Source organism: Taudactylus pleione, unplaced genomic scaffold, assembly GCF_031769625.1.
Source record: "Taudactylus pleione unplaced genomic scaffold, aTauple2 ptg000556l, whole genome shotgun sequence".
NCBI lineage: Eukaryota > Metazoa > Chordata > Amphibia > Anura > Myobatrachidae > Taudactylus > Taudactylus pleione.
The window spans coordinates 5,264,552-5,289,446 of NW_028284958.1; the positions used below are offsets into that span (position 1 = coordinate 5,264,552).

Consider the following 24,895-nt stretch of genomic DNA (forward strand, 5'->3'; position numbering starts at 1 on the left):
ATGGCAGAACTTGCCGGGATCTCGCCAGCGCACTCAACCCAATTAATTTATACCGGATTTTTATCTTTGACATTTAGCAACCCTAGGTGGAGACACTTTTGAGTATATTCTTTGCAGTGTAAAGGGAAACACAGACTTAAGTATTGCCCCAATGCAGAGCTAGTGGTCATCATATATTTTTATGGAACCATCCTTAATGCCTCCATGTTAATTTTTGGCAGAAAGCAAATTTATAGGCAGTATTTATAGGTATATTACGATAAATTTAATAAACAAAATGTACATCATAGTGATCAAACCAAAAATGAGTTTCAAAATGTTCAGTTTGCTTTAACAGAGAGGTGATCCAGACAGGGCGGTATGATCAAATTCCTAACTGACTCAAATACTTCCAGCACCTCTACTGTCAAACGGCTTTCTCCACAATGTATGTGTGAAAGGTCCTTTATATGTATTGTCATACTTACCTTATCTCCCAGAAGTTATGGGAGACTCTGGTAGTTCTCCGGTCCCTGGAAGAGTAGTATCCAAGGGAACTACCCACTTCCTAGTGAAGTTTGGAAGGATGGGAAGATAATACCAAGAATTGTGGGTCTGTAGAGAGAAAGCGCTGCAAAAATTCTGCAAATTGCTCAGTATTAGCCCCACCACCTCCTAACAGACTCGCGGTGTGCAGCATTTTGTCACAACAGATGGCAGGGCCAAATTATGTAAAGAGTCCAGCCCTGCCCCAAAGTGGTCAGCTGCATCTCCTCTCCGGGCATCTCCTGGACAAGTGAAAGTAAAGTTGGTAAGTGTGTGTACTGTTCAGATGAGGCACCTCCTATTTATTGACTTTTTCAGAGTGCAATAGCAAGGGAATGCCTTTGTAAGGAGGATTATGGCAACATAGATAGATAGATAGATAGATAGATAGATAGATAGATAGATAGAGAATTTTAAGACCTAAGTCTGAGCTTCCAGCTCACTGCAAATGTGTTTTCAATGCCCAAATACATGTACGAATGGCTGGCGGAACTGTAACACTACTCTTACCGCTGGCAGCCACTGTCGCCAAAGAACAATATCACTAAGCTGCCTGGTGAAGTTTTTAGTAATCTACGGCAATTAGTTACCTTTATTATCGATGCAGTTTGATAAGTAGTCTCATTAGTGAGAGTACCAGCTACCTGGAATACATATTAATTATTTAAAATGTAAGTATATTTCAATTTCATACCTTTTAAATTGTTACAATCAAGCCCTATTGTCCACTCCTTAAATATTTTCTTTCCAATATCCTAATTAACTGCAATAACAAATTGAAGGTATCATCATCTCACCTAACAGAAGCATTGGCCCTCAGGGAGAAATTTAACGAAAACAAAGACAGACAAACCTAGGTCACCCCTGTCTCCCAGCTCTCAGATTTATTGGTCTGATGAGACACATAACAAAACAAGGAGATACACAAGCAATCCATCTCCCTATACACGGAGACAGATATTTCTTTTTCTGCCTGAAATTAAGTTTCATTTTTTTTTTACTTAACTCTTAGCAGTCTAAGGGCGTGATTCACTACCGAATGCAACTGCGATTATGCACACAATCAGCTGATTGTTGAGTTCTGCGCATACGCATGCATCACAATGCACGTGCGTGAACAGGCCACTGCGATCGGGACTGCGATCACAGTGACCACGTAGACCAATCGCAGAGTGATTGACAGGAAGTACCGTTTGTGGGTGGTGACGGGGGGTGGGCGGGGAAACACAGGTGTGCCAGTACATTTGAACGCTGTTGCATGGGCATGCATATATTATCCACTGCGATGCTGCACACTGCATGAGGACTCATAGCGTGCAATGAAGTTAGCAATTCCTGAGTAAAGTCAGCGCTTGTGCTAGTCTGCGTGAGGCTGAGATGGTACTCGATTGTACCGATGGTTTTGCAGTCTTTCTAAACATTACGGATGTGTGTAAAGGAAAAGTGGGCGTTCTTATATTGTGCTGCGACAGCATAGCGATCGCAATTAATTAGCATACTATTGCAGTTGAACTGCGTACGTAATCGCTATTGCAATTGCAGTTGCAATCGGTAGTGAATCAGGCCCTAAGAGAGGATGGCATTGGCACAAAAAGAATAACTGTTTTAAGAGAACAGTTTTTGCAACTAAAAGAGTTTTCTTTTTTGTGTTTATGCAATCCACTCTAAGAGAATTGCATAAATAGCAAAATTCTGTTTATGCATAGTAGAAAACAATTATAAGGGTCGTTATACATTTTGGTTATAATCAAAATTATTATATTCCTATAGTAAGTGTGATTCTTATTATTGTTAGCTACTATGACTAAAAGAGTAATGCGTTATGTTTTGTTTTATGCTTTTTATGTCCCATTAAAGAAAAATATATCTATTGGAATCCTTCAGTTATCAGATTAGCTGTATAATTACTTATTTTTGGTACATGACTACTTTTGAGTTTCTGTTTATTTTTTCAGATTGATAGATAGACTGTTATTATAGATATATTATATATATTATAGACTGTTATTATAGATATATATTTCTTCTTACAATAGATAGACAGACAGACACACAGATGATAGATAGATAGATAGATAGATAGATAGATAGATAGATAGATAGATAGATAGATAGATAGATAGATAGATGTTATACTGTATATAGATATATATTTCTATATTTATTCTCATAATAAATAGACTGATTACTACCATATGATAAAAGGGGTGGCTGGTGTGATTACAAGACTTGTCCCTCTTTTCTGGGCGGGCACACAGACTTAATTGCCCAGAAAAGAATTTTAGGAAGTAGAAGCTAAAACGATTTAATGAAGAAAGTTGGAGGTCATAAGTGTTAGTAGGTTGGATGTGAACTAGTGACATTCACTATTACCACAATGCTCATTTTCAGGTGTGTCTGCAAATCTCAGCACATATTGATTTTTAAGAGGCAGTCCCAAGGAACAGAAATTGACTGCACCCTGAAACAAGCAATGCTGAATTCTGGACAGTGCTTTACTTCATCTGTCCTATGATCGGTAAAACCACACTTGGAACCCGGCTGGAGATTATTTACCTTATTTATTGGAGCCTCATTGACTTAATATCAATCTCGGGTGATACACTGTTTTTATAAGTGGACATTTGCATCAGTTCACTGCCGGTCTTTTACAGGTCGGACTATCACGACGACGGCTACTTTTGATATTGAAATGCACATTGTGATTAACTCTGGACTCCGAGTAGTGTATATGTTTTTACCTGCACTTTATTTATGTCTAATATATGTTCTTTTATTAGGATACAGTCGATTTTAAAACAGATACTTTCATGACATGAAATACAATAATCATTTGTATATAGACTGAGTATTCAACATCTAATATTTGGACTGTGCACATTAATATTTAAGAGGTTTTAGATTAAATAAAATAATTGTATATATTATTGTTGTGTCTTGTGTTCTGTTTCTGCCATACCAAATATTAACTAGAGATTACTAGCACAGTGCCTTTATCAGGGCCGCAACTAGGGGGGGGGGGGCTAGAGGTGCACGTGCACCGGGTGCCGGATTGTAGGGGGTGAAAAAAGCTGACTCGAGGTGGCTTGGGGGTTGCAGATTCAGAAAACGGCCATCCAAAAATGGCCAATGCCAAAGAGGAGACAAATGCTAGAGGTCCTTACTGGCCCTCTAGTGTCTGTCTCCTCCTTGGCGGCGGCCATTTTTGGATGGCTGTTTTCAGCAGATTCCATGCGGACTAGCCGTCCGCATGGACTCTGCTGGAAACGGCCATCCAAAAATGGCCGCCGCCTAGGAGGAGACAGATGCTAGAGGTCCTACTGGACCTCTAGTGTCTGTTAGGCCAGCGCAATGCACACAGCGTTCCCAGCACCGGGAACGCTGGCGCTGCTGGGAGAAGATGCTGAAAGCTGCATCATCTCCCGTGAAATCCCCTGGCAATGAGCATAAACCCCCTGGCAATGTGCATAAACCCCCCTGGTAATGAGCATGAAACCCTATGGCAACGAACATGTAACCCCTGGCAACAAGCATAAAACCCCATGGCAACAAGCATGTAACCCCAGGCAATGAGCATAAAACCCCTGGCAATGAGCATGAATTCCCTGGCAACAAGCATGTAACCCCTGGCAACGAGCATGAAACTCCTGGCAACGAGCATGTAACCCCTGGCAACGAGCATAAACCCCCTGGCAACAAGCATAAACCCCCTGGCAACAAGCATGAAACCCCATGGTAACAAGCATGTAACCCCTGGCAAGGAGCATGCAAATGGTAATGAGCATAAAACCCCTGACAACAAGTAGGTAATTTGAAAGTAATTAGAATCCTTACTGTGGGGTATAAAATGGTGTCGGGCAAATATGTAAGTGGGCATTACAGTGTGTGGCATAATGTGTAATGGGCATTATGGTGTGTGGAATAATGTAAGTCACTATACCAGGGACGTCTGAGTAGTGCACTGTCTTATAGAGGAGCAAGGTCAAACTCCAGGTACAGGAAAGGAGGGGGCACAAAATTGCTGCCTTGCACCGGGTGACAGATATCCTAGTTTCGGCCCTGCCTTTATTGTTGTTTCTTTAGCTGTTGAATTTATATACGGGTTTACACAGACTCGGTGGCTACTGCAGCTGTTAATTAATTGTTATTACTTGTTTATTTCTAAAGTGATTTTTCTATTCAAACAAGCACCTGATTTTTTTGAGGGGGGTTGTTGTACCTCGTTACTTGTGGTTCTCAGTTAAGAAAAATTGTAGCAAATCTTATTTCAATACCAATAAATTCCAGCCAAGGGCAAAAAAATATCTTGCTGATGGTGGGGGCCTAACTAAAGAGCCCACACTACCCCACCTCTGAAATGACCCTACAGAACATCACATGATTCATGGAAGGGCTCTCAGGCAGGGGTTAATACAGAATTCTAAAAGAAGAGGATGGCCTTTGCATAGTGATTTCAGATGAAACTGTTCCTATCGCAATTATAATCTCTGTTAAAGTCGGAGCACATCTTGAGCTGCAAGCCACAGAGCAAATTAACTTGTTATTAAGATGGCTTTGAAAGGCCTTATTATCTGAAGTCAAATCTCTAGGATCAATATTCACACAAGTGCATCTTCCTTCCAAATCAATTAGTACAATTAGAGTGTTAAGATGCTTGTACCATCCTTTGCATCAAAAAAAACATAAAACAGTGGAAGAGCTTTGAAATGTCCTGATAAAGCGCTTACAAAATCGGATTTGTCCTTCACTGCACAATATGTCATGTTTGGCTTTGAAAAGTTACTCAAACACAAGTTCTGGTCTTTGTAATTAACATTCAGCATTAGCTGGCATGCAGATAGAGGCACAATTATAATATCTTGAAGTCAATAATTCATAAACTATAATGCATTATTAATCAATTATCAAGGCCTGAATTACTTTTAATGAGATTAAGATGATTTCAGCACTAAGCAGTTGAATCATATTGATTTAATCAATGTGCTTAATTAAACTGTGTACATTCTCTTCAGGATCATTATTTCCAATATCCACCACAAGTGCCTTCTTTGATATTGTGCTCTCCAGAGTTCTCAGTTTTAGTCTTCTTTTTATGAAAGCATATTTCAAAATCAGAATCCTCATAAAACAAATTGCTAATTGAGTGCAAAAGCCATTATGGGTGAATGAGCCCATTTAATTTCTAAGCTATGCACTGACGGAGGTTTATCATGCAGGAATAGCCTCAGATTGCATCTTATTATTGTGAGGGGTGTGCCTAGCCATCCTGCTGTCTGAGGCAAAACATGAAATCCTGTACTTCTCCTCCTCCTCCTCCATTATACAAATCAGCCTATTACGGTATATGCTACACACAGAGCCGTAACTAGACTTTTTGGTGCCCTGTGCCAGAAAGAGCATTGGCGCCCCCCTAATTTTCCAAAGGGACATAATGCACCCAAAAAAGGGCCATGGCTTCAAGGGGAAGGGCCAGGGAAGAGATAGAGGAGGCCAGGAGATGCTGGGGAAGAAATAAGAGGAAGCTACAAGCAAGAATGATAATAAACAGAAATTTGACAGGCCAAAACAGCGCCCCCTGACCTGTGGTGCCCTGTGCGATGGCACCGGCCGCACTACCCTAGCTACGGCCCTGGCTACACATATGTATTTGTAAATACATTGTTACATTAGCAAGGTAGTTAAAAGTAAAATACAGGAAGAAAATGTATCTTTTGGCCATGTTATTATACCCATTTCACACTGCCGAAATAACCCGGGTTGTGGCTCAGTGTGAAAGGGTCCCTGAGAAATAACCTGGTTCAAGTGACCCGGGTTGGACACTGGAACAACCCGGATCACGGTGCAGTTAGAACGGTCCTACCCGGCTTTTCTGACCCGGGTCACACCTGAACTGAGCTGATTAGCGGCCATGGAGCACTAAGAAACAACTATTACAAGTTTAGTAGGGCAGACCTGGATTTGATGTGAACAGGACCTACCCGGGAATAACCAGGGTCGAAGGCGCAATGTAAACAGGGTCTGACCTGGGTCTCATCCGGGACTGACCCAAGTTCAAGTTGGATTTTGGTGTGAAAGGGGTATAAATCTAGACATTTCACTGCCCCAGAAACACGCATCTATGAATTTCTCAGTTGGCCTCATTATTGGGCAACTTCTGACTAGTATCTTGTTCAACCCAAAGTGCTGGAGCAGGGCTGCCGGCAGGAAAAAGTGTAAAGCTGCTTGGACACTCAGGTGGTTATATACACTCAAGGGTGCATCCCTGCAGCTTCTTTTGAATGCTCCAATCAGCACTGCCGCAGCGCTACAGGGCGCAGGGTGTTATTCCAGGCACCATGCTAACCAGATGCAAGTGCCGTGGGGCAGCGAAGGTGCCGCTCTGAGAGCCCTGCGTCCTACAGCCCTGTCTATCCATATCTACAAATTTTTATCAAAATCAAAAAACAAGTAATGGTGCATACACACAGAACGACCGTCAGCATAATGATATCGCTGAACAATCTCTAGGGTGTGCTGGATGATCAATATCAATCATCCAGCAAACCTCCAACCCACCAATGATGGCCAGCGACCCGCGATCAATGATCGTGGGTTCCTATAGCAACCTGGTCGATATCAACCAGGTTGGCCTGCATGCATGGTCGATGGACGATATCTTTATCGTCCGAAAAATGCACGATATGAATGATATTGATATGATCGATATCGTTATCGTTCATATTGTGCATTTTAATCGTACTGTGTGTACGCACCTTAACACATTTTCAGAGGTAATCATATTTTACATTTTAATAAATAATTTTGTTTGCCCTCCCCTTTAGATATTTAAATCTGCACTTCTATGGTTGTAGTAGGCTAGTAGGGTGGTGCAAAGCTACAACATCACAGCCCAGACTCCCAGGAACAGAAGATTTCTAAAGAGAAGGACACTATGGTGCCCAGCACTTACAAACCAGCCCTGGACATATGGGGGAGCTGGCAATGCAGAGGAGCTGATTAATTAGTGGTAGCTGGTTCCTACTCTGAAGAAATAGCTGCCAGTGCCTGCAATGTGCTGAAGATGCCCAACTCCCTTTCATCCCTACCTGAGACTGCCTGCCCCATACTATCCAAAGCCTTGTCTGTCTAGACTCTATTCTACTCCCTCCTGTCCCTGCCCAAGGTCCAATCCCCTCACCTTGAGTCCCACCTCCTCCTCTACTCTACTTTGCCACTCTATTCTTCTAAATTTTCGGCTCACCCCCTTGAGCAGGTGAAAATGTAGAGAAAATCTTTAATTGAAAGTAAAAATATCGGGACACAGCGTAGAACCTCTGGTACATCCCTCCCAATGTACTGTATAATTAATCACGTACTTGGATGGATATAAATAGCACATTTTAGCCAATAAAGACTTGTCAGTTTTCAGATGAATTTCTCTAAAAAGCTCCATAATGGACTAAATCATGCAGAACAGGTATGCAGAGGTGCAAATGATGTAGGACAGGTATGCGGAGGTGTAAATGATGTGGGACAGGTATGTGGAGGTGTAAATGATGTGGGACAGGTATGTGGAGGTGTAAATGATGTGGGACAGGTATGTGGAGGTGTATATGATGTGGGACAGGTATGTGGAGGTGTAAATCATGTGGGACAGGTATGTGGAGGTGTAAATCATGTGGGACAGGTATGCGGAGGTGTAAATGATGTGGGACAGGTATGTGGAGGTGTAAATGATGTGGGACAGATATGTGGAGGTGTAAATGATGTAGGACAAGTATGTGGAGGTGCAAATGATGTGGAACAGGTATGCAGAGGTGTAAATAATGTTTGTCATATATGTGGAAGTGTAAATAAGGTAGAACAGGTATGCAGAGGTGTAAATGATGTGGGACAGGTATGTGGAGATGTAAATTATGTGGGTCATGTATGTGGAGGTGTAAATGATGTAGAACAGGTATGTGTAGGCAGGGCTGCCATCAGAAATTGTGGGACCTGGGACTAACAAAATTGTCAGGGCCCCCCTTTCCCTCGCTAATTTATTCCTACAAGATAAATAATGTAGAACATGTATACAGAGGTGTAAATGACATGGGACATATATGTGGAGTGTAAAAGATGTGGGTCATGTATGTGGAGGTGTAAATGATGTGGGACAGGTATGTGGAAGTGTAAATGATGTAGAACAGGTAGGCAGAGGTGTGAATGATGTGGGACAGATATTTGGAGTGTAAAAGATGTGGGTCATGTATGTGGAGGTGTAAATTATGTAGAACAGGAATGCAGAGGTGTAAATGATGTGGGACAGGTATGTGGAGGTGTAAATGATATGGGACAGGTATGGGGAGGTGTAAATGATGTGGGACAGATATGTGGAGATGTAAATGATGTGGGACAGGTATGTGTAAGTGTAAATGATGTGGGACAGGTATGTGGTGGTGTAAATTATGTGGAACATGTATATGGAGGTGTAAATGATGTGAAACAGGTATGTGGAGGTGTAAATAATATGGGACAGGTATTTGGAGGTGTAATGATGTGATATAGGTATGTGGAGGTGTAAATGATGTGGGACAGGCAGGGTGAGATGTAAATGATGTGGGCCAGGTATGTGGAGGTGTAAATGATGTGGGACAGGTATGTGGTGGTGTAATTGATGTGGGACAGGTAAGTGGAGGTGCTGTATTAACAGAAGAGGGATTTTAGACCTTGCAGATGCAAGGTTAAAAGAGTTTATTTAGAATTTTCACAAATATCTATAAAAATACTGAAAAACGACTGTAGACTTTATCCTGTACCCCACTCTTGGAAAGACTTTAATTTAATGACTTGTGCAGTATAATTTTTTAATCATAATAAAAAGTGCCGAAGTCACGCATTTGACACCTTTTTTAAAACCTTCAGTACTTTCCTTATGGCCACTAACAGCCTTCTATATTGCCCTGTAATCTCAGTTGTCACTTTTACGATGGTTTCCCCTCTTCTCCCATGTAGAAAAGTCTTGCACCCTCGCCGTGACTATCCCGAATTGCCATTTCTAATTGGATCTCACACTTCTCAGATGTTTGCATTCATGTGATGTATACAAGTATCATGAAACAAACTTGATATTGCAAACTCGTACCTAATTGGATTGACCCTCTATATTGAAAATAAATAGGGGTTTTATATCCTGCTGCTTTACCTATTCAGTATTATAGCTTCCTTTGAATTAAGTGTGTACTAGGTTTTACTTAATTGCAATCAATTTCAAGCACCTGACCTGACTTTGTATTACTGAAGCAGAGTAATTAGAAACTAATGTAACATGTAATGTACCTCAAACCTACATTGAAAGCCTGTGGTGCCTTTTTTTAACTTCCCACTTATGACAATGTGTGAATGCTCTGAATATGATATATAAAGCATAAAAATCTTCTTTGCAATTTAGCAAAAATGAAAAAGCATATTTGTGTATTAAATACTGTACATATGTTTCCATGTCTTATCATTTGAAAAACATCTGTGAGTGAAGTTAGATATAATTGTACAATAACAATTCCCTTTTCATTGATCAATGAATTTTATATTTGAAGCTTCGCAGCACAGGAAAGTATTACCTTAGTAATCAAAACAAAATATATTTAATAAACAGAGATGTATAAATTTTGAATACATCCTATGAATTATTATTTTGTTCTTTTACAATATTAAGGTAACATGATAAACTCAGACAGAGGTTACATAGCTACCTCAGGGATATGATACCAGCATTGGACTAAAGTTACTGTATACTATGGACACATTCTTCTATATATTTGGGGAAAATAAAACCACTTTTCAGACAATGTCATTGAATGTAACACAGTTGATGTTCCATAGATGCTACTGTAACCCAAAACGAAACCAAACTAAAACTAGGTTCCTCTACAAGTAACTTCTCAGGTCTACCCTATTGCTAAATGTATGCACATCCACCCTGATTTTCTCAGCTTTATAATACATTTTATAGTAACCATTAAATGCTGCAGAAATTGGCAAAATAAGCAACAGGAAGACTAGGGGCTCCAAGAGTCCTCCCTATGCAGGTTAGTGCTCCTTAAAGAGTTTTCCTCTCAGGTATGGTACATTAGTGAGAGGGCCAGGTCCATGCAAAGTAATAGTTCTTGGGTCCAGCACCAGAGTACCGGGACCTAGCTAAAGCTTAGTCAAGTATCAAAATTAGTACCCTTATTTATTCCTTATTAATATGGAAGTGCATTATCCATATTATGCACTGCATGTAGTCTAAAAAACTGTTATGAATGCACATACAGTGTAATGGTTAGCATTACTGCCTCACAGCACCGTGGATGTGGGTTCCCACTACAGCCTTAACTGTTTGGAGTTTATATATTCTCCCTGTACACCGGTTTCCTCCCGCACTCCAAAAATATACAGGTAGGTTAATTGGCTTCCAACAAAAAATAACCCTAGTGTGTACAGTATGTGTGTGTGTACATGTGGTAGGGAATATAGATTGTAAGCTCCACTTGAGCAGGGACTGATGTGAATGTTCACCTATTCTCTGTAAAGCGCTACAGAATATAGGTGCACTATATAAAAAACCCGGTAATAAATAAATAAATATGCAGATTAGGAAAATCCTATTGTTATCTAATCTAAATTACTCCTACAGACCCTAGTAATGTGTGATTCAAACTCATTCTAGACAATAGTGTTACTAAGGAAGAAGACGGAGGGTATTTAATATGCCTGGTGGGCGTTAAATCTCTAGGCTAGTTTCAGAACTCAGTTAATAAAAAGGGGTTAATGTTTTATGAAGAGATTTGTCTTTTACTATGATACAGTTTATTTTGTCCTATCAAGGCTTTGGAGATGTGTTGTGGGCATGTTTTAGTATATTACATTACTGTTTTCTGAGCTGGGAGGTATCTTGCTTCTAAGGTCGTTGTCGGCTTTTCTTGCAGGAAAAATGGTAGCAGTGACTGTTTTGATGTAGGTCTTGTGGCGCTTTCCCTGCCAATACATGAGTTAGACTGATACTACCCTGCTGGGGTCAGTGGCATAACGGGTTCAGGTGGCCTTCCTGTGTGTCATTGGGAGGGGAGTTTGGATACTGTTGGTGATGGGCTGGCAGTTGGCCCCATCTAGACATTGAGATGATGGTGATGGTGATGGTCTGGCAGCTGACCCCCATTGTTATCTTTTTATTGGTACTAATTCCAGCTATAAAATAAATTGGGGGAGCAGGGGGTAAAATATTTTATCAATGTCAGGTTGCACATTCTTAAATGGCTGACAGGTCAACCCTACCTGGTACCCTCTACGCTCCATATGCTATTCCAAGCAAACATCTTGATTTCCAGCAGAGAGCTGTAAGCCATTGTATTTATCAATGTTTGATTTGCAAAGTTTTACTGATTACAAAACACTGAAGACTTGGAAGAATGGAATAAACCAACACTTGGAGCTGCTGCATAAACATGTTTTCATAGTGGTTAAATAAGCAATGAATCGCTTCAATTAATTTATTTAACATACAATTAAATTTTTGATGTAAAACAGCCAGATTGCCTAAATGTATGACATTATAATTGCTGTGGCTCTACTCAATAAACTTGTCTATGATGGATACTGAGAAGTAAAACTGATGCTTCAGTTTACAGCTACATCATGTAAATATCACTCATCTCTTGCCATAAAAATGCCAGAAGTCACCATGTATATGTAAACTATGTACAGATGGGCCCAGCTAGTTTGTTGCTCATAGCGCGACATTCAGGCCTTTGAATCGCGCCTTGGAACGTTGTGTGATGGCTGTACTGTGGCGCACCATGGCATTCTACAAAGATAATCCAAGGCATGTAATACATGGCTAAACAACTGGGTGGCGAGTGCTCCACTGTTGAAATTTGTACTACTGAATACCTTACTATAGAAGTGAATGGATAATCCTGACAAGCCGGCAAATCAAGTCATGCAGTGTACAGTATTGCATGTTGTATGTTCGCACAACCAATCTTTTTAATACTGTAATATTTTTAATGCTCAGAACAGTAGTGTAATTGACATGTTGTTACGACGGAATACATAGCCGTAGCTAGACATTTTGGTGCTCTGTGCAAGAAAGTTCTTTGGTGCCCCCTTTCACACACACACACACATATATATATATATATATATATATATATATATATATGTATACACACACACACACACACACACATACTCACAGCTGTCGGGCTGTTAATGCCACACAGCTGTCAGCACGGGACACACAACATTCCTCCCATTAATTCACCACTATAGGCTTGATTTTCTGCCACCTACACACAGTGCTGCTCTCACACTGCTCGTCCGATCTGACCGGATCGGACGAGATATCGTCTAGTGTGTACTCCGGCATAAGATATATAGTCTGAGCAGAGAGCGAGCCTTTCTGTGACTGAAGGAGAACCTGGGTGCTGTCGCTATGATTTCTACAGTAGGGGTAGGGGGAGACAGGGAGAGAGAGACAATGGGGAGACAGATGTCGGGGAGAGAGAGACATGGAGCAGGAAGAGACATGAAGGGGAGAGAAAGACATGGATGAGGAAGACATTTTGGGGGGGAGAGAGAGAGAAACACGGAGGAGGAAGATGTATGAAGGACAGAGAGAGAGAGAGAGAGAGATGAGAGAAATGGGAGAGAGATACAATGGAGGGAGAGAGAGACTGGGGGGGGCAGAGAGGAAAAAACCACAACAGCTAGTAACTCCAGTGGGTTCACATATGCCTTCCCACAAACATGTAACTCAGACCTCCCCACAGGCATGCATGTAAACACAAGACCTCCACACATATAACACAAATTTACATGTCTCTGCCCCCCCCAGCAGTATCATCAGCCCACTCTCTCCATGTCTGTGCTCCCCCCCCCCCCGTAGCAGTAACCTCAACAGCCTCCTCTTTCCATAGTTGTCTTCCCCCCTCCAGCTCTTACCTGTATCTTGTGTGGCTGGGACAGGTCCTGCTCCTGTAGTTCTGCGCTCTGGCTGGCTTGTCCTTCTCTGCAGCTGCTCAGTGCTCAGACAGGAAGTGAAAGTAGACAAACTCCATCTAGCTGAGGCTGAGCACGGGGTCTCTGGCATGCTGCTGTGATCTCTTGTTGTTTACTCCTGGCTGGCTCAGAGTGCTGAGTACGAGGAGGAGGCCACACCAGTAAAGTAAGGGCCATGCAGCTTTGGCTATAGAGGCTGTGCCACACCGCTGCACAGCCTAATTGATAGTGATCTCTCCAGCCCTAGCTTATGGTGCAGCTCACACATGCACATAGTCACAGCTCAGCCTCTGCAATATGAGTGCACCAAGCACAGCGGCCATGGCTGCTAATGATAGGGGCGTCCAGCCTAGTGATCCAGCCCAGTGCTGGATTAAAGAACACACTGGGATACTATTATATATGAGATGGTGGGCGGTCAGTGTTCCGCCCTCAGCAATGTTGCACTCTGTGCAGAAGCACCGACCGCACCACCCTAGCTATAGCCCTGATGGTATAACTGATACATTAATGAGACACACGCACAGCTTTCAGTGAGACGGGATGAATTATTATTAACTAATGGTGGGGTTATGTGTTTACATGTACTAGTATAGTATTATACTAGTACATGTAAACACAATACCCTAGCAGTTACCCGAATATTAATTAATCCCGTCTCACTGAAAGTTTGTATTGTAGTTTATGTCCGAACAGTAATTGGCGGCTGAACTAGAAGTACTGTATAAACAAATTATTTTTTTTTTAAAGTACAGGACTCACACATATACATTTTTAAATCATTACAGTACTGTATTACACATTCTTCTACAGCTCTGATTCCATGCCGAAAATGCTTTACTATAGTGAAGCGTTTCACAGGATCTGTCAGCCAATCATCTGGCGGTGATACAGAAAATGCATTAGAAATCTGACGCATGTGCTGTGTAGTTTAGGAAAAGCAACACCTGGTGGACAAAACGTTGTATTACATGCTATGACTTTTTCCAGCACCACGCTACGTTCCGTTGTGATCCATACTGAAAAGCGCGACTCAAGGCGTACTGTGTGGTGCGAGATGCAGGGCGTGCTACATGGCATATGGAGCAACAAACTAGCTGGGCCCATCTGTATATATTGTGACCATACTGGTCATGTTAATAACTCTTGCAGCAGCCTATAGGTTAGTTATATATGTTTGGGTCCTTCTCCAGAGCTGTTTGCCTGCTGCCTGTAGGTCTGTACTATGCCTAACACAGTTGTGTCTTGTGGGCGAGGATCATTTACTTCCAAGCCTGAACAGGTGACATCTAAGTTATTATTATCAGTACATATATGAATGTTAATTAGTGTTGCTGTCCTATACTTGATTTACTGCTATTATTTCTACTAGCACACAGACACTCATATTTTCATCTTCATCGCATTGGAGTGTCCTCTATCATATCTGCATTAATATCCCCCTCTCTTTCTCCCTCAAATAAGCCATGTTTCACTACAAGGGATACAAATACATTTATTTTGTTTCGTTTTTCATGCAGTATAATTTGTATGTAGCCCACAAATGCTGGACAGCTTTTTTTTCACACTGCAACCTAGACTTGAGTCTGGACACCCCACCCCCCACATCTAAATCTCTCTGCACATTTGAAATCACCCCCACCTGCAGCAGTGCAGTATGGTTTTGCGAGGTGCAAATTTACCTTTATGTATATATATATATATATATATTGTGATAGGATCACTGGTAAAGTGGTCTGTGGCAGGTACATTTGTCCCAGATTCCTGTCTTATGTGTTTTAAACCCCCAGGAGAAAGTCTGCAGTGTAGCAGGCTTGAGTTTCGGCTTTTTGAAAAGCCGGTTTGGGACCTGGGGGTTGTGGGTGAGAGGAGAGGGAGGGCTCCACCCACGGCCACTCCAGGTTTTGGTTCTCGCAGCCTGGTAACAGGCTTGTTAGGGTTTCCACCTGAGAGTGGCCAATATAAGCCTAGTGTGTTTAGGGCTGAGTGTCTCACCTGGGAGAGCAGGCAGGGAGTTTGCTCAGAGACACTTGGAAACCTAACTGTGAGTGTTGTGCTGTGCCTTTGTTACTGGTGAGGGCATTAGGCCCTGCCAGGTTATGGTAGTGAGGGAACCACCTGTAAAGTTAGAGCCCGGCCAGGGCTAGGTTTTATGTTTATGGTTTCTTTTGTTGTTCCTGTTTTGCACAATAAAGACTGGCGCCGACCAGCTTGTACTTGAATCCAGTCTGGCGTACTGTTTCCTGGCTGCTGTGTGTGTAAGGAAGGAGTCCCCTACCCAGGAGAGGGACCCCCTAATCTGACTGTGTCACAATATATATATATATATATGCAACATGGACAGCAGCACTCAGGTAAAAACAAAAAATTGCAGTCACAAGCAGGCAAGTTTTCTCCAACGTTTCGGAGCGATATTTACTGCTCCATCTTCAGAGAGCAGTAAATATCACTCCAAAACGTTGGAGAAAACCTACCTGCTTGTGAATGCAATTTTTTGATCTGAGTGCCGCCGTCCATGTAGCATATTGTTGGGGCTTCTGTGTAGGTCCTAATACGGATGGGCACCAGAGATGTTGCAATTTGATTATTGGAGTGTCGTCCTACTTGACACACACATATATATATGTATATATATATATAAAGTAAATAAGCAGCGGCACTAGGAGACTTGAAAAAAATTAAGTTTTAAAGTGGCACAAAGTGTCACATCTCCAACGTTTCGGGGCTCACTGGCCCCTTTGTCAAGGATATCCTTGACAAACGGGCCAGCGAGCCCCGAAATGTTGGAGATGTGACACTTTGTGCCACATTAAAACTTAATTTTTTTCAAGTCTCCTAGTGCCGCTGTTTATTTACTTTATTTACATCAGTGTACGGAGGGCACAGGAGCACCAGTGCTGACAGTACAGCAGAGTGCCGGTCCAAACAGCCATCTATCTATATATATATATATATATCGCTTACAAAGCCCTCACACACTCATCTACCATTACATCTCTGACCTCATCTCCCTTCGCTCTCCTGTCTGCCCTCTTCGTTCAATAAATGCACACCGCCTCTCATGCCAACTGTTTACTTCCTCCCACTCCCACCTCCATGATTTTGCCCGTGCAGCTCCCCATCTCTGGAACTCTCTCCCACTCCCCATCAGACTCTCCACCTCTCTCCAATCCTTCAAACGGGCTCTCAAGACCCACTACTTCATCAATGCTTTCCATCTCTCATTCTAACTTGCTACTACATGCTCCCTCCTCCCTGTCTTCCCCATCTGTATCATGCCCGTCTGTCTGCCCCTCCCCTTGAGAATATAAGTTCTTGCGAGCAGGGCCCTCTACCCTCTTGTGCTTCTCCTTACTTTATTTTCATCTACTTCTTACTCACCACTAGGACACCGAACACTTGGTTGCTTATGCTCTGTTGCTTATTTGAGTGTTATGGCCACCAATGTATCAATGTATATTATCCATGTCATTGTCCTGCATTGTATTGTATTGTACTGTAAGTCACTTTTTTTGGTTATGTACTTTGTAAGGCGCTGCGGAACACTTGTGGCGCCATATAAATAAATAAATAATAATAATAAAATATATATGGGCTAATACAAGAAAAGTATTTAATCCATGATGCTCTGAGTGCTAATCCTTTCTATCTATATTTGATGGGTGAGTTTACTTAGATTTTTTATGGATCCAGCCCCTTATGTTTTGCATTTAAGTTTGCTAAGTGTTCTGCCTTAAATCACATGACATATATATATATATATATATATATATATATATATATATATATATATATATATATATATTGTACTCATCTTTAGGCTCAGAAAGTGGGCCTAATCCCAATATGAAGTGCTATGTGGCTACATTGTACAAAATATACTCACTGACTGTCTTGTATTGAAACATATGGATACATTATGATTGTTACTAAATTTAAGACAACATGCTGATTTGGACACAGTTTTCAGGCATTGCATTACAGTGACTATTTTGCAGTATCATTTATGTTTATGTATGGAACAATATATACACACACACACACACACACACACACAATTCTAGCATTTGATCTGTTGATATGTAATTCAATTACTTAAATACAGCTATTTATGTACTAAATGATTGCAGGCAGTACTATAAACCTGTGATTGGGAATGCATTTCACTATTAAACAAATGTATTGTATAAAATACCAAGCTTTTATTCTACAGCGCCAGCAGTGCTCGCTAAGCATGTCAGTGTACACAAGGGTTCTTCAGTCATAAGAACTTCACAAACTCCTAGGAATCTCACCTCAGACTGCATTTGTCTTTGCACTCAATGCCAGCAACATATTTGTACTGACAAGTTAGTCAAAACTGTTTCGTCTGACAAGACGCAGACCCAAACTGTGTTTGCATGTCACTGAACAAAGCTTCACAAATCTTTGCAGCACATATGGAGGATGTAAACACAAGCAAAATGCACACAAGGCTTTGACAAAGTGAAAAAGAAGGTAAGTCAATGAAATGTTAACGCATAAACAAAGATGTAATTAAAAAAAAGGTCAGCTAACGTGAAGAAATTCACGTTTGCATTTGCCAAAGAGAAATAGACTTTGAAACAGAAAAGATTAGGAAGACAGAAGGCATTTCCTATGCTTGTCGGAATTTAAACTACTCAGAATAGGTTTAGGAGCAAGGGGTACAAACTGAATTATGGCCCTCATTCAGAGCCGCTCGTTAGCGGCAGTACGCTCGTTCCGAGCGATGTTTGCACATCTGCGCATGCGTACGGTTTTTAGTACGCATGCGCGAACCAGTCAGTGCGGCCGAAAATCGTTGGTACGCAATATAGCGAGGGCCTGCTATTTTGAGTGACAGAATGAGGCGTATGTGGGTGGTAACAGGGGAAGGTGCTTGAAAATGGGGAGTGGAGATCCGAACGCAGGCGTGCTTAAAGGTCAAAACGGGCGTTTTATGGGTGTGCATATTTAAAACAGCAGCGTCATTGACCACGTCACTGGGTTATTTTATAGCCAGAACTGCTCGCAAATTTGTGGTAGCAAACACCAACCACAAGAATAGCGAGCAGTTCATACGCTGGTCGATGTACTCGATTAATCTAATAAATAGCGGACATGACGTAGGATGCGAGCGGCCAGGGGGCGTTTTTAACAAATAAACGAGCGTATGTTTTGCTCGCTCGTTCAGACTTAGAGGTGTGAACAGACTGCAATGTGCGTACGGATCATTTGAATAGCCACCCCTTGTTTTTAAACGAGCGACCACAAATAGCGAACGGCTCTGAATCAGGCCCTATGTCTCCTTTTCATGTTCTGATTTATGTAATCCTATTACAGTGAAGGGGTGGGCCTGATTCAGAGATGTACGCTAATACCACTGTAGATGCGTATTTGTACGCAGCACCTGTGCGAAAATATGCGAATGTCACAGTCGTCGGGATTTGTACTGAGATGCACACTGGCGTCTTGCAAATCAAATTATCTGTGTACAAAGAGGTAGCAAAGGACACAGATCCTTCCATAATTGGCCTTTGGAGCACCCCTATAGTCGCACAGAATGGCCATGTGTACTGAGATGCCGCAGTTATTTTTATTGCGTATAGGATTGCAGATGCAGACTCCAAAACGGTCTCATGTCTGCGTTTCACTACCCCCCCTATTACCTTCACTATCCCCCCTATTACCTGCCCCAAATGCTCCCTGACTATCAATCACGCTGTGAGCTACGACGGTAATGTACCTTGATGCATGCGCAGTTCCTAAATGTATTCTTATGATTGTACTCCTACATCTATTGCTGTTTTTATTGTGTTTGCTATTTATTATTATTATTATATCAGATTTATCATCTAATTGAAATGGTAAAATGGACTGATATAATTGAAATACTTAATATTATCACAGCACACTATACATGTACCCTGTAATAATGTAAATAATACATTAAATAATTGTATTCTATTAGTACATTAAACCATGCAGTATGTTCCCACTTACGTAACTCCTCTTTGCAACTCTCTGTCCTTGACCTCGGCATGCCGGTGATTGTGACCATAGGGCAAGGATTTCCACCCAAAGTATTACACAGGGTCTGCTGCTTGTAGTACACTCTCTGCGGATTGTGCCTTTGCTCCAAATGCTGTAAGTGGGACTAACGAAGATAAACACATTAGTGCAGGAAGTTAATAGTAGACTCGACCTTCACATCATTTTAACTTGTATTTTGTGCAGTGCATACCCTCTTGTATATTTTACCTTATGTCTGTGCTTTTTATCCATTACCTATCATGAGGTATGGCTGTTTATGTTTAACCCTGAAGTGCAGAACAAATCTGCTTTATTGACTTAATTATAGTCAGTGGAGAGAGCATAGCAGAGCAATGTCGTGACCTAGGGTAATAAAAATAAGCAATTCTAACTGGTGATATAAGTGCATGACTGAAAAGCAGGGAAATAAACCAGAAAGACAAGTTTATTTGTTAGGGACATGTACAAGCCAATACATTAAAGCAATTTGACCCCCTTCAATTATACTTACTTTATTTATATTTTCTTGGTAATTAACATCCTAAGATATGACTTAAAACCTAAAATTATGTAGCAACAACTAGTCTTAGGAGAACATACATTTTGGAACAACATTTTGATTGAAGTGTAGGACTAGTGCATTACATACATGCCAGTGCTTGACAAGCTTATTGCCCTTATCATAAGTGAGAACAACGAACCGCTAATAGAAACACAGACGTATACTGACTTGTTGATTTCTACATAGGGCCTGATTCAGCAAGGATGGCAACTGCAAATACGCACGCAATCGTCTGATTGTTACGCACTGCGCATGCATATGTGTCGCAGTGCGCATGCGCGAATGCTTCGATAGGGACAGCGATCGCAGTGGCTATGCAGACCCATCGCAGAGTGACTGACAGCAAGTACCGTTTGTGGGTGGTGACGCGTGTGGTCTGCGAAATGCGTTCGGACGCCATTGCAGGGGCGTGTATAAATTAGGCATTGCTATGTCGTACGCAGTCTGAGGACTCATAGCATGCGATAAAGTTAGCAATTTCTGAGTAAAGTCAGAGCTTGTGCAAGTGTGCATGAAGCTGCGATGGTACTCGATTGTACCGATGGTTTTGCAGTCTTGCTAAACATTACGGATGTGTGCTAAGTAAAGTGGGTGTCCTTGTGTAGTGCGGCGATGGGATAGCGATAGCAATGGATTAGTATACTATCGCAGTTGAACTGAGCGCGTAATCGCAATTGCATACGCAGTTGTGATCCGTAGTGAATCAGGCCCATAGTTTTAAGGTATAGCACAATTTTTACTGTAGTACGTTATAAAAGAAACAATAGCAACTGAAATCTAATTCTGGTCAAGCTACCAACCGATTACCCTGGATAAGGTGAGATAAGGTGAAATAATGTCCTGAGACCTGAAGGAAATATGTGGATAACAATATAGGTTGGAGACTATTTAAGTCTTACCATGAGTGCTGAATAAGTGTAGGGGTAATGGTAAGCCAGGTAACAGACGTCATCAAAGTGCGGGAACTTCACAGTGAAACTCAGCGTATAATATCGTCGTCTTTTCTTTGCCTCAGATGCTCGGTAACAAAATAAGTTTCTAGAAATGAAACACAATAGAATTTTAATTGTACATTACAGCACTACATATATTTTTTCATTTGGCAACCTCATAAAATACTCTGCAAGACATGTACCCAAGGGTGCCGCTATAGTCTATAGCCATAGTCTATTCAACCATTATGGAGCAACACAGGGGGCCTGATCCAAGTAAAAAAAAGTAAACAAAATGCTGTATATACTGTACAGAGGTGGATTACTGACAAGTCGGTTCAGCTCCTGCCTAGGACCCAGTGGGACCCAAGGGGCCTGTCTGCCACTAGCAGCCATGTTTTGTATGCATTTTTTTCTATAACTCCCCCAGGCCTTGCTGCTGAGAGGTAGGAAAGAGCAGCTGCAAGAGAAAGCTCTGTGTGGAGCAGAGTCAGATGCAAGGTTCAGGGAGCAGAGCCGGACTTGAGGGTTCGGGAGCAGAGCTGAGTACAATGGTCAGGAGCAGTGACGGCTCCAGGGGTGGGGCTGCAGCGCAGTCCACAATTAAAATAGTGAGTCCCAGCCATCTATGTTGTCAGTGTTTGAAATGGCAGTTTGTGTGACTCCCCTATTTGAAATTTGGACTGTGCTGCAGCCCCACCTCTGGGTGCCACCACTGGTGAGGAGCAAAGCAGGGTGCAAGGGTCAGGGAGCAGAGCTGAATGTGAGGGTCAAGGAGCACAGCTGTGTCAGAATAAACTGTGTGAAGTTTAATTTAAAGTGACACTTCTCCTCCTCTTGGATCAGTAGCAGATGGAGGGGATGGGAAAGATGATGGGGTGGAAAGGAAAAAAAGAAATGTAGTAAAGGGCTGCCAGGTTTGATGGCGAGTATACCCAGGGCCGCAGAGAACGCCCACGATTTCGGGTACTGAGGGGACGTGAACCAAATCTGGGGAGGCATGATCACGCCCCCTCAATAAATTGTAAAAATAGTTTTCCAGCGCTACAAAGCAGCGCAGAAAGGGTGCTGTCAGTTGCACAGCGAGGCATTTGTGCCCCTCAGCAGCAAGACAAAGTCGGATGATGATCCCCCTATGCAGTTGATCTGGGGCCCCCATCGGTCCCCCCCAACAAGCCTGGGTAATTAGTACTCACTCCCCCCTCCCCTCTCAGCATCCCTGAATATTCCTCCTCACTACAAACAGGTCATGGAAATACTAAAGGTGCTGCTATAATTCAGAGATGGGGACAAGAGAGACCAAGGTAATACATAAGGCAGTGTGACAATCATTATGTCAACACTGTATACAAGGAAACCAGGTTCCCAGCACCAATATGCAGTCAATGATAAAATTCAACTTACAGCATTTTAACAGTGTTGCTAATATATCTATAAACATGCTAGACAAGCAGCAAGTATAAAGTTATAGTAGTGACACCGTTAAAATAAAGTCGTATTTTAACATTGTCGGCATACTTGTGCTGGGAACATGACTTCCACATATACATAATGATTATCGTACTGCCCTATGTATTCCCTCTCATGACATTAATGGGGTGCCCCAAACAAGCATTTTGCCTAGGGCCCTGTGGGATCTGAACCTGACTCTGTGCATATATAATTTAGACTAATAAGTTAAATTATTACTGATTCATTTAGTAACCTGCCCTATTGGTTGCTGACAGGGGATGGAGCAGACATTGTGGTGTGTCTGACTATATGGGGTCAATTCAATTAGGAGCGACATAGTAGCGGCCAAGAGTAAAGGTGGCTATATGCCGCACTTACAATACCCAGCCTCCGGACTCACAGATTTTTGTTCGATGCCCTACAAGGCTGCATTAAAAGATCCACAAGTCCAGGGTGGGAACGGTCCATGAGGGGGGCGAGTTCAGTTGCCGTTGCTGGCATCCACTTTGTTACATCCACTTTGAAATATGATTTTATTACATAGTGTACAATATATGTTGTTTTCTATTTTATTTATATCCCCCAAAAACAGAATCTCAGGGGGAACACACATCACAAGGAACAGAGGGGGTTCCCACTCGTGAGCGGCAGTACGCTCGCAAGCGGGTCGATGTTCCCCCACTGCGCATGCGCACGACGGAGGGAGCTCCGTCGTGCGCATGCGCGAAACCCGGCGAGCGACGGGCTCTCCATCACTCTGGGTCTCGCACCAAGGGGGGCGTGCTGTCGATGTTGATTGACAGCACGCCCCCTTTGGTGGGCGTGCCGGGGGCGTGCCTGCCAGACGGAGGCGTTCCCATGGGAACGCCTACCGTCTCAAGCCGGCCCCACTCACATCAGTAGTGATGTCAGTGGGAGTGATTTTGGCTCTGATAGAGCCAAAATCACTCCAGGGCTTGCGGCAGCGAGACCCTACCGCAGGGTCTCCGTCGCAAGCCCGATGGTCACGATGGTCAAGACCATCGTGACCATCATCATGGACGCTCGCTATAGCTGTGGGTGGTAACCCACAGCTACGCGAGCGTCCATGAGGATGCTCCAAAAAAAGGTAGGAGGGCCCTGATTCAGAGCGAGCGCTCTGGTCAGAGCATTCAGCTCTGAATCAGGCCCACATTACGAATTAAGGTGATCCCCCAGTTTTTCATGGAACCTATTTCACCTACAGTATTTCATTTATAGTTTTCTTGTATTTGATTAACACACATTCTACACTATGATTGTTTCATTTACACTATGATTGTTTCATTTACACTATGATTGTTTTTTTCGCATTTTCGGATATGCCTGAAAAAAATAGACTTATATAGTGGAATTTGACACCAACCTCATCATATGGTTATTGCCTAAATTACTGTTAAGTGCATAATATATCACTTACCCGTAACTGCACTGTGTTATTATAACACACTGCAGGGATGATGTGGATTTGAATGTACGCATGTGTGTGGAGCGTGTTTAGCATGTGCATGCTCAGTGCATGCTCTGTAACTGATGGCCTTATTCAGCAGTGAACTGCTGGACGCAGATTCCCAATGATCGGGAATCTGCGCAGGCGCCTGACCCATTCTGCGCATGTGCACAATGGGTCTGTGATCCCGCACCTAGACTGGCAGCAGACTATCATTGATTGACAGTCTGCTGCCATTTGTGGGGGGGAGGGGGTGGCGATGGCCTCCATTTCCTGAAACGGAGGCATGTCACCGCCGTTGGGGGGAGAGGGAAGAGACCAGATCTCCGTTGGTTGATGAGATTTCCTGGTTTCCCCCCTCATCTGATGTTCCCGCAGAGTATGCAATGCTGTGTTGGACAACGCAGCTCGGATAAGTAATGCACAGGAGGCATCATACCTACTGCTGCATTACCATATCTGCAAAGATCGCAAATGCAAAGCTGCCTGCGTGCATTCATTATATATCTATAGCCTGCGTGCATATGTCACATATCTATAGCCTGCACTGGGGTGAGAGTAGGAGGCCCATGACAGGGGATGCACAAGGGCCCCCTCATCTCTAGACGTCCCTGATCACACGATATGTACAACTCTGCACACAGACGAATATACACATGCACACAGTTTTGGAGCAACATACGCAAAATTTACTTTCAAATATGCATCAGGCCCTACTTGGAGTAAGTTTGGGAACTCCCACTTTTTTTGGTTACAATCTATGAAATCAGTTTGAATTTCAATTTACTAATGAATACCCAGATGTGGGCAATAATTGGTGAACCTGTTCTTCAACTATACTTATATTTAAGGTTGGTAATAGGCATGTTGCAGTGTGGACTGTTGTTTTTGTTGGATGAGATGTGCTCCTGAGCCGCCTCCATC

The 24,895-nt window shown here is 42.4% G+C and overlaps 1 protein-coding gene across 1 annotated transcript in view; it reads right to left on the reverse strand.

Annotated features, from left to right (window-relative positions):
* Positions 1–24,895, reverse strand: part of AGBL1 (AGBL carboxypeptidase 1) — a 676,305-nt gene that overhangs the window by 436,897 nt on the left and 214,513 nt on the right. The window contains exons 16-17 of the mRNA XM_088452839.1: positions 21,019–21,157; positions 19,528–19,681 (exon numbers count right to left, since the gene is read on the reverse strand). Coding sequence (XP_088308965.1) covers positions 19,528–19,681; positions 21,019–21,157 — 293 coding nt within the window. The remainder of the gene's footprint in view (positions 1–19,527; positions 19,682–21,018; positions 21,158–24,895) is intronic.